Source organism: Rana temporaria, chromosome 2 (genome assembly GCF_905171775.1).
Source record: "Rana temporaria chromosome 2, aRanTem1.1, whole genome shotgun sequence".
NCBI classification, from domain to species: Eukaryota; Metazoa; Chordata; class Amphibia; order Anura; family Ranidae; genus Rana; species Rana temporaria.
The window spans coordinates 143,682,794-143,694,106 of record NC_053490.1 but is presented as its reverse complement, the minus strand read 5'-3'; the positions used below and the strand labels follow the sequence as shown (position 1 = coordinate 143,694,106).

General features: G+C 39.2%; 1 protein-coding gene across 1 annotated transcript; it reads right to left on the bottom strand.

Moving 5' to 3' along the window:
* Positions 1–942: 942 nt before the first annotated feature.
* On the bottom strand, positions 943–9,955 carry LOC120929622 (type-1 angiotensin II receptor A-like). The gene is made up of 2 exons (XM_040341260.1): positions 9,560–9,955; positions 943–2,485 (listed from the first exon to the last, which is right to left on the bottom strand). Exon 2 carries the CDS (start codon positions 2,453–2,455, stop codon positions 1,454–1,456), a length of 1,002 nt encoding a protein of 333 aa, XP_040197194.1. The 5' UTR covers positions 2,456–2,485; positions 9,560–9,955; the 3' UTR covers positions 943–1,453.
* Positions 9,956–11,313: the final 1,358 nt, after the last annotated feature.

Here is an 11,313-nt window from a genome sequence, read left to right as displayed (position 1 = left end):
TGCTGATCAGAAGACATCAGGCTCAATCCAAAAATTGAACACACCAAGGTAAAGACCCTTATGCCGCATACACACGATCATTTTTCGGCATGAAAAAAAAAACGATGTTTTTCGGCATGTAGAAAAAACAACGTTTTTCCAACTTCATCATTAAAACGACGTTGCCCACACACCATGTTTTTTTTTAAATGCTCTAGCAAAGCGCGATGATGTACAACATGTACGACGGCACTATAAAGGGGAAGTTCCATTCGGATGACGCCACCCTTGGGGCTGCTTTAGCTGATTCCGTGTTAGTAAAAGACGATTCGCGCTTTTCTGTCTGTTACAGCGTGATGAATCCGCTATCTCCATTACGAACGCTAGTTTTACTAGAACGAGCGCTCCCATCTCATAACTTGCTTCTGAGCATGCGCGGGTTTTTAACGTCGTTTTAGCCCACACACGATCATATTTTACAACCCGAAAAACGTCATTGTTTAAAACGGCGTAAACAAATACAGCATGTGGGGAAAAAAAAACGTTTTTCAGAAGCCGAAAAATGATGTGAAGCCCACACACCATCATTTTAAATGACATTTTTTTTCATCAGCTTTTTCATGCCGAAAAATTATCGTGTGTACGCGCCATTATTTTTTTAAAGTGACAGTTATCATTAGCTAAATCCAATCAGATTTGAATGCTGCAACATGGCAATAATAGAGATCCTTGACTTTGTGCCGGAGCTTGTTAATTAAGCCTAAAGTTCATGTACATATCCAGGCCCGGATTTGCTCCCTTTGCCGCCCCAAGGCCGAGTCCTTCAATGCAGCCGCCCCCCCCCCCCCCCCCCCCGGAGCCACCGTACCATAAAGTGGTTAAAAGTTTTTAATTTTGTTTATATGAAACAAATAAATAAGTAAAAAAAATGTAAATAAATGTATGTTTTCTTTTACTTTCCACAATGCAACAGAATTTGCACACAATATTATACATTTTGTAGTGTGTTACAAAAAGTATGATAATAGGCACCCAAATATTTTTTTTCAGGGGTGTCCAACCTTTTGACTGTCTTGGGCCACTTTGCAATAGGAGGAATTGCATTGGGCCACACATAAAATATACTAACAACATACTAACAATAAGGATAGCTGATGAGCAGAAAAAATCAGGTTTACAAGCAGTTACAAGCATTTGGCATTTCAACTGCGTCTAAACACAGCTTCTGATTTAGAAAAAGTTGCCATAGCCAGACTCGATAGGTAAATCCTAACAGTTAAACCCAGTCAATGGGTGGCTACTTTTTCTTTTAACTGACACCTCAGGGCAGACACGCTCAAATTCCATTCACGTTCCTCTGGATTAGTAGATGGCAAAATATACACATAAGGATGGGGAACTGGGTGATTGTATTATGGGTCAAGTAGGATCACCAGTGGTCTCCATAAGGCCTTACCTAGGGCTCCAAAGAACACTACAGTGACCTCTTGAACGACTTTGTAAGTTTGTTTCGGAACCTCTTGCTTGCAAAATAATAAAGGATAGGGTTAATGCAGCTATTGGAGTAGGCTATACAAACAGTAAATGGTATTATGATATTAAGGTTATGAATAGCCATGCAACTGGGAATTAGCCTGAATCGAGCTAATAACTTGAGGAAATTAATTATATGAAATGGCAGCCAACACACAAAGAAAGCAAGCACCATTGCTAACACAACCTTTAAAATCTTGTCACTTTTCGTTTTTCTTTGCTTATTCTTAGCTGATGCTAAAATCTTTTTGTATATAAAAAAATAACATATTCCCTGTATGATAAAAGGAATTAGAAATCCCACTATGTACTTAACAGAGTATAAGAAAATGAGCCAGAATATGCTGTTTGGTGGATACTTCATGGAACAGACAGTGTGATGGGAGTAATTTGAGTAGTAAGTCTGTCGGAATAACATTGTTGGAGTGCTGACAGCAAAAGAAGAAACCCAGACGACAAGTGTTATCATTTTGGCCTTGGTTAGAGTTCGTCTTCCAAGAGTCTCTATTGGACGCACAATGCTGTAATAGCGATCAGCGCTAAGACATGTGAGGAAAAAGATGCTGGCATACATGTTCACTGATGACAGTGTAGCACACAACTTACACATAGAAGAACCAAAGGTCCATTTGTATCTTCCTGACAGATCTATAGCCCACAATGGTAATGTGGCAACAAAGGACAAGTCTGCAATAGCCAAGTTTACAATGTAAATATTTGCTACTGTTTTGGCCTGAACATAGCATGTCAATCCCACAATAATAACTGTGTTTCCAATAGTCCCCACCACAAAAATGACCATGTATATTATTGGAATCAGGACAAATTGGTAGGGGGCATCATATCCGATGGCAGAGCAGTTTGTGCTTCCTGTGTCACTGGAAACCCGGAGAGGAATGTATTCAATCGATACAGATGAGGAGTTGGATGGTTGAATATCCATTATTCTGACAGGTAATTTGTGTGTCCAAGCCTAAAAATAAAAATTGTAATCAATTAAAATTTTTGAGTATAGCAATAGAACATATCCTACATTATCATAAAACGAAAGCCCAGGTAGCAAAAGCACGTCAATACACTTCTCCACTGACTGCCTCTGGACCCACACACACTACGCCACTGCACTGATGTCCCTAACTGCCACTGGTGCACACAGCATAGGTCTCCAGTTACTACCACTTCACCCATTTACTTCTTCCCCAATTGTCACTGCACCCACACTCCACTCTCCTGACTATCACCGCACCCACACACTTCTCCACTGATTTCATTTCTACACATGCTCACTGATTGTCACTACACCCATGTAATTCTTCACTGACTACCACTGCCCCCATACACTTCCCAACTGACTGCCACTGCATCTGCACCTTCACCTTCACCTTCTTCACTTATTATTGTAACGGCACAACACACACCACAAACTGTTTGCATTATGTACAGAACACTGTGCTTACACATCACATTTAGTGTTGAGCGGAATACGCCATATTCGATTTCGCGATATATCACAAATATATAGCCAAATATTCGTGAAATATTCGCTAAAATCGAATATTCGTGATATTTAAAAAAAAAAAAAATTGCGAAATTTCGCTAATGCGAATTTATTGCGAACATTTTGCAAATTTTGTTTTAATTTTTTTTTTTTTTCTGATTGGCTCTGATGCAAAAGAAGGGCGGAGAAAGTATTCTCGAATATTCGGAAATCGAATATTCGGAATATTTTATAAAAAAAAAAAATGTTGTGAAATATTTTGACAACTGTGGTAGGAGAACTCTGATTGGATCTGATGCAAAAGAAGGGTGGAGAAAGTATTTGCGAATATTCGGAAATCGAATATTCGCGAATACTTTCTCCACCCTTCAGAAAAAAAAAAAATCGCAAAATGTTCGCAATAAATTTGCATTAGCGAAATTTCGCAATTTTTTTTTTTATATTCGGAATAGCGAATATTGGCCGCGAAATTCGAGATATTCGCGAATACTCGAATATGCCATATTCGAGCCGAATATTCGCAATACGAATATTCGTGAGCAACACTAATCACATTCTCCAAATTGCTGAATTTTATACACTATATTATACACTCATAGCACTGTGCATTCTTTTGTTTATTTAACATACAATTATCTATATTCCACATGATCTCACCCCCAATCATTGTGCAGTTTGGGGGAACCTTCTAGGCACACATTGTCTCTGCTATATGGTTACCTAACAACTCAGACTGATGAACCCTGACATTTGTTTGCCATTGGGAAGTGGACTTAGAGTTCCAGTTTACACCACGGTAAATGGAAAAAATTCTCCTTTTTGCACATAAATTCTCCATGGCGAAACCAGTACCAGGAAGTCAGGTGCAAAATTTTATCCCGATAGTATAGAGTCACTTATATACTTCACAAGATGGATAGAGCTTCCCCTGATAAGTGCTAGCAGTGCAATGCGGAAGGTGGTATGATTTTCCACATCTTTTGGTCCTGCCCCACCTTGAGACCTTTTTGGGAGGAGGTAAAAACAACTAATAAACACTTGACCTCAGTAGAGTTGAATGGAAACCCGGCCGCATGTCTTCTACACCGGACAGAGAGACCTCTCTGGAAATACAAGAAGACGCTCACAATGCAGCTTCTCAATGCAGCAAGGGCATGTGTCCCTGTGTTGCGGAGGCAGTCTCAACCACCAACCAGTGTCCTGAGGTACACTAAATCAACTATATTCTCTGTATGGAGGAATTGATAGCTACTCTCCATAATACGGAAGAACAAATTCGAGATAAGTGGAGGCCCTGGAGACATTTCACTTGAACGGATGCTTACCTGCAGGAAGTGGCAGGCTCTGAGTCCCAATTGAATTAAATTTGTTAGCAGCACAGAGCAGCTTCCCGGGGCTTCTGTTTACTTTACGGTAGTAGGACCCAACCGCTTTGTTTTGCTTACACCCCCCCCCCCCCATCCCCTGTCTTCTTTCTTTTCTTCCTTAGTTTCTGCTAAATGTCTGCTACTTAGCCGTTGTTACGGCAATTTTAAAATCATAATGATCATAAAAATCGGTGGACTTTCAGACAAATGTGTGTTATGTGACATCATTAGATTCACTCTTTCTCAGTCGATGAAACTTCAATGTTTGATTTGTATGGTATTTGTACCTACAGGCCTTTTAGGCCCCTTAACTTCACTGTTTAAAGATGTTACAGATGGTATATGCAAAGTAATACTGAAACTGTTAACAAATGTTTTCATAAGTCTTGTTTGTTTTCGGTTCTTGGTATCTGCCGATTAAGTGTTTCCTTATTTGTAAAAATTACGTGACTTGTTGTACCTGAGGCACTTTTCCATAATAAAAGAATAAAAAATAAAAAAACACAATTATGCTTCTTAAAATATAAACCGTTTAGAACCTTCATTAAGCATCATATGTATGTTAAAACGTAGTTCCAGCTAAAATAGTTTTTGTTTTTGGAAAGAATAGAGATAAGTTTGTTTTTCTATTAGGTTTTTCTTACACTGTTTTATCCCTGTTGTGGAGATTTGACATCACTTCTTGCCAGCCAGTTCCCAGTACAGGAAGTGAGGGAAAATCTCTGCAACAGAGAAACAGATTGCAAAAAAAAAAAAAAAATTGTTTAAAGAGAACCAGTTAGGCCCCGTACACACGGACGGACAGTCGGCTGAAAACGGTCCGCCGGAGATTTCTGTCTGATGGTTGTACACACCATGAGACAGAAATCCGCGCGTAAACAATATGCGGGGACGTGGCCGCTCCGTCCCCGCGATGATGACGCGGAGACATGGGCAGCCTTTAATTATTGCCCTCCACACACAGAGAGTTTGCCAGGAGGTGGTTAATTTACAGTTGGCATTTTAAGATGGGGATTAAAGTGAAAATATATGGAATTGTTTTATGTTGCATGTTTTTACCTTTCACTGAAATATTGTTTCATTATTGCTATGCTTCATAGTCTAGATTTTTTGCCATCCATGATGGAAGAAGACAGTGGGGCAGATTCATGTAGCACTTACACCGTTTTTTTTGGGAGATGCACGTCGTAAGTACAGATTTGCGCCGGCGGATCGCTGCGCCGTACCCAGAGACCCAGATTACGCCTCCAAATAGACTTCATCGCCTCAGTGTAACATTTCCACGCCGGCGCGGCGTTGGCGCAGATTTACGCTGGTCCGATCTGGCGCGGCCATGGTTTTTGTGTTTTAAATATGCGAATGAGGTTTTTGGGCCGATTCATCAACCTAAGCTTGACCGGCGCAGGCTACTCCCGGTGCGCGGAACTGAAATTTCCGGCGCCAAGTTACCCCTCATAAAAGCAGGGGTAACTTTGCACCAGACTTGCACAGGTCAGCTGGAGAGCAGCTAAAGCAGCAGCGTTACAGACGAGCTGAGCAACAACACTTGCTGGACAACACATCAAGTGACCTAGCTTGGAAAAAAAAAGCTTCAGTACATTTGCACCTGCAGGGTGGAAGTCTGGGCTGATTTATGGACTGGGCGTTGGTAGTGGGCCGGCGTAGCTCAGGGGTCACGCCAGGGCGCAGTTCTGAGCATGTGCAGATTGGGGCATTTACCCCTGGATGTCACTGAGCATGTGCGGTCTAAGATGCGCCCCGGCGTGACCCCTGCGCCACGGTCGGCACTTCATTAGCATAGGGTGACTCCCATTTGGCCTTACCCCGCCTTACGCCGTCTAAAATCCGCCCCGCTGGGGCATCGTAGACAAAAAAAGTTTCTTGAATCACCTAACTGCCGCTCCGCGCTGGACCGGTGTAGTCTAAAAATGATGCACCACGCCGGTGCAAATCTGCACCATTGTACATGAATCTGGCCCACTGATTATTGCTAGTGGCTATAGCAGACTCTAGCTATATTCACAAGAGAATACAGCAATCTGGTTGTACCCAAGTTGATCAATCGATCAATTCGGTACATTCAGCCCCATTAACGGTTGGAATTCGAACCATGTATGGCCGGCCTTAAGCTGTTTTTACTTTCTGTAAACTATTTTTTATTTACTGGCAATGTGCTTTCCTGGTGCATCCATGGCAGCATACTAGTGCATATGTTGCCATGGATATGCACCAGGAAAGGAAAATTACGGTAAGTATGAAACAATTTTCAGTTTTTGAACTTGCAAGAAAATGTAACTACTCCAGGAAAAGTAATTTCTCTAGCATAGCCCCCTCCCTTCTTGTATATCAAAGCCCTTTTCTCTTGTGGAAGTGTTTAATTGCTGGCTGTGCCGGTGAACGCATCCACCCCTCACCTCCCTGCATTGAGTAGCTGCCAGAGGAGGAGAAAACAGGAATACTACAGATTTTCACTTGAATCTGTAGGGACTGCTGACATTACATCCAAGATGGCGTACCCAGCACTAGGCTAAGTCCTTTAATATGTCTACACACGGAAGGCTTTTAAGGGTAAATAATAAGCGAAAGATACTGTGAATGCATATATAATCTTATGGGAATATTTTGTGTGAAATAAATGATCCAGCGCCTTACTTTATACAAAACAAAAAAGTGTTTGGCTATATCTAAACTAGCCCCCAATATCTGTATATATAGGCATACACAGAAGAATGAGCATGTATCTGTTCCAAGTGAACATGGTTTTGTCAGTAGGTTTGTCCATCTCCCTTTGGTAATTATGTACATATGTTTATCATTATGGCTTATGCATTTTGAAAATGATCCAAATGACATCTTTATCATGTAACTGTCTCAGTCCATGCCCTGCAGCACGGACACTAATGGCAGCATATGAAATGCACGAGAAACATTATTCAAGCATATCCTATTACAGTACTTGGTGAGTAAACTAGCTTTCTAATGTGGGTATTTAATCAAGGTCATTTGATTGCAGCTCCACTATGGTAGAGGTGAACATAAATGTTTTAATGTAGTCCAAGAAGTGACTCTATTGCAAAAAATAGAGTTCAAAATAATAGACATGCCTGTAAAGAAAAGAGTAAATACTGTATTTACTTCTAGTTTATTTAGAAAGTGCTACTTCTGAGATTGTCACGCCCCAGTGTCCCCTATTGTGCTTAATGATTGCTCCTAGCGAACCCTATGTTACTACTGTATCCTTTATTGATGAGGAGGTTGGCAGGAAGAACCACAGAGACACAGGAGATAAACATTTATGGAAGTGTGGGTTTCTTAAGACATTTCAGCAGATGGTTCGTTTTCATCAGTGTTCCATGAAACCAGGAGTGGGGGAAGCAACAATTTACTCCCTTCTTTATAGGTACATCATAAGATTTTTGTGATATAGTCACTTTGAGCTGTAATAATTTAGGACAAATTTATATATTTTAGTTATATGTTTATAAACGTATGTTTAACATATATTTTTGTACTATATACAATCTTTTCTTTTACAAATAACATTAACTACATGACAAATGATTTGCAAAAGACAATGGTTTAGCTAACAATACAGCATAGCAGCAGTTTTATATTGGCCCTGTCTGTTTTTAAACCATGGGGAACGTTTAAGCTTGAACTACTGAACTCTGTAAATAAGAGGCATTTTTCAACAAAGGGGATGAGGAAACAGATGGTCACATGTGAAATGGAACCTGGAGCTCCACTTAAAGACTCAAGGAAAGAAACAAAAATATAAATATGCAATCAAGAAAAATATTTTTAAAACGTATTTTAGCCCTGACTGTAATAATATGTAAACTAATATAAAGTTCCTGTAAAGAAAAAAAAAATATTTAAACAATTACATCACAAATTTCTTAGAAATCTGTTTTAAAAAAACACAGCCCATTCTGTAATAAATAACTGGATGATCAGGGCATCGTGTTATTAGATAGGTCTCCACCTCCCATTTAAAAATGTTGCATAAAGCAGAAACAAAAGAAAAAAGATAGAAAAACATAAAAATTCTTATAGCCAAAGGTTGTATAGATTCCTACAGTCACAGCAGGGCAATAACTAAGGGACTGAACCTTACAATCAATGTTTTTATTAATAAAAGGTAACTTTACTTTTGAGAGGAAAAATAGCAAATAAAAAAAATCATATAGCATATAAAATTCCTACACAAGCCATATTATAATTAAATGTTATTAAAAATGACCGTTCCATTTCAATCTGCAGTGCTGTAATTTTTGGTAAATGCAATATAGCAACCTGGAAGTGTTTAGTACATAGGTTTGCAGAACTCCCCCAGATATGTCATTCCCTGCCTGTGTGATTGGCTGACTGATTTGCCTAGAAGTTTTCTTTGAAAAAATGTAATCTTTGGTGAGATACTCCCAAAGAGAAATCACGTCTACAGGGATGCAGAACTTGACGCTTTCCTTATTAGAACCCTGCAAGTGCAGCAGCTATTTCTTTAGAATAACAAAAGTTAGGATTCTGCAAAAAAAGTTTGTTAAAATCCATGCAATGTACATAGATTACCCAGAGGGGAATGTTTTTTTTTTTTTCTCAACAAAAGTGTTGCTACCCTTTACCTTACTTCAACAATGCTGGTAAAGATGGGGCTGTATATTTTAGAATTTTAACTATATTTAGCATATCACAATTTGTAGTAATCTACAAATATTTTTTTTTACCCTAAATAGGGCTAAACTTTTTCCTATTGCATTCCTGCAATATATATATATAATTTTCTGTGAGCTGTGATATAAATATTTATTGTTTAACATGCGCAAAATAAAACAATGAGATATTTCAACAGGTACAGTTTCCTTTATCATGCAAATGCAATAATTTCCTATTTCTATGTTATGTCTAACTGGGGATGTGTAGCCCACAATTCATTATCAGAACATAAGTTATATTTCTCTGAACATTAATATAGTTTAGGTGCAATGAAGGTCTTAATCACTCTGTATTACACAAGATTAATTCAATAATTGTTAGCAGTTAACCTTAAAACTCTATGGTTAACATAGCTGCATAATCACATTATTTGCTAAAATTGTACAGTTAAAATGCACCTAGGATTAACTCATCTGTTCTTGCTTTTTTAAAAGCAAGCAAATTAAATTTACCTAGAAATAATACTTACCAAAGCCTTGTGGTTGTCCTTTTTGTTTTGTAGTCAGTTAGTGTCACCAATTCTCAGCTACTTTCCTACATTCTGATTTGACAGTGACAGCCGGAGAGCAGAGACCTGTTCATCTTCTTCAGTACAGCTTATAAGTGTTATATTAATGTCATGACTCAGAAATTGTTTCCAAATCAACACCAGTTATGTGGTACCAGATATGTTAGAGAGCCATATCACATTTTGTGCTGCCAGTGGCTTTCTTTTGGCATTGTAAATATGCAGAATGCAGTTCAGCAGGTGGACTGGTCTTGATACTCCTGGATACTAACGCTTACTAACTGCAAGATTTGTCAGGGCAGCCTTTAGGAAGATGACAGTCCCACCCACGGAAGTCTGTTATGAGACAAATGCATATGCTAGTACAAATGGGTACTGAGTAATACTGAAAGGGTGAATTGGCTAGAATTTTTTCAATCCTTACTTATTTTGAATTATTTTAATCCTTACTTATTTTGAATTATTTTAGGACTGTGGAAATTAACAATTAATTCCTCGATTAATCTTTAATTTTTTTGATCGATCAAAATTCTTTTGATTGGTACTCACCTCTCCGCCAGCTTCCGGACCTTCAGGGAGTTCCGTTGGAGATCCGGTGACTGAAGGGCTCCTTTGTGGTGCCTTCATATCTGCATGCCGGCGGGACCTTACTATCTGCCAAACGCAAGGGCTGTTACACTTCCCTCTATCACTTCCCTCTTTCAACCTGGGATTCTACAGCCATCCACTGGGAGTTGTGATAGTTCCCTTCACGGGGACATCTACATGCCAATGGACTGATGATAACCTCTCCTCATCTGGATTAAGCAGTGGTATCGTTGTACACATTTTTATACCAGTATCATACTTGGCTACATGTATTTATGACTGCTTTTGGTATTACTCGCACAATTTTTACAGTTTATGTAGCTACATCGATTTTATCTCCAGTGCAATATTTATTTTGTTACCTAGACTATAAAAGTTTTAATTTTATTCCCATCGAGCGCTGCCTTTGTGTGTTTTTTGTATCCTGCTATCCATTTTTCCAGTGGTTGGTAGCTGCACTGGGAATCAGCCTGCAAGGAGATGAGCTAAAGTAGTTGGTTCTGTATGTGCTTTATAATTAATCAAAATTGGTCGATTAATCAATAAAAAAAAAATCGATTAATGGAACACAACATTTTTAATCAGTAACAGCCCTAAATTATTTCAATCCTTACTTATTTTGTACATCGATATTGATTTCATTCATTCGATAATGGCTATTGCTCACAGGCACCCAAAATGATACATTTAGGTGTCCGTTTATGAAGCAGTGATCAGCGGTGATCCCGAGGATTGCCACTGATCACAGTCCATAAACAGTTTATGAAACAGAGATAATCGGGGGAGAAGTGTTTGAACTTGTTCCCCGCCGATTATCTCTGCACAGTGAGAAGTCTCATTGAATGGCACAGTAACGGCCAGTTTATGAAGCTGTGATCTGAGCACTTCACAGGGGATCTGTGTCAGAATTCACACTCCCCGATTCACCAGCTCAGAGGTGGTGAATCGGGGAGTGAAGAGGGAATCCCGGGGGATCAGAGATGGAAGGAGGAAGATTTTTAACTTCTTTCTACCTCGTTCAGACCCCCCAACACTGTAACCATGTCCCCCTGTAATATTTATGTGTATACACGTGTATATATATATATATATATATATATATATAATGTGCACATGTGTGTGTGTAT

What these genes read in the sequence shown, in the direction of transcription:
- LOC120929622 (XM_040341260.1), bottom strand. Translation starts at nt 2,455, where the DNA reads ATGGATATTCAACCATCCAACTCCTCATCTGTATCGATTGAATACATT.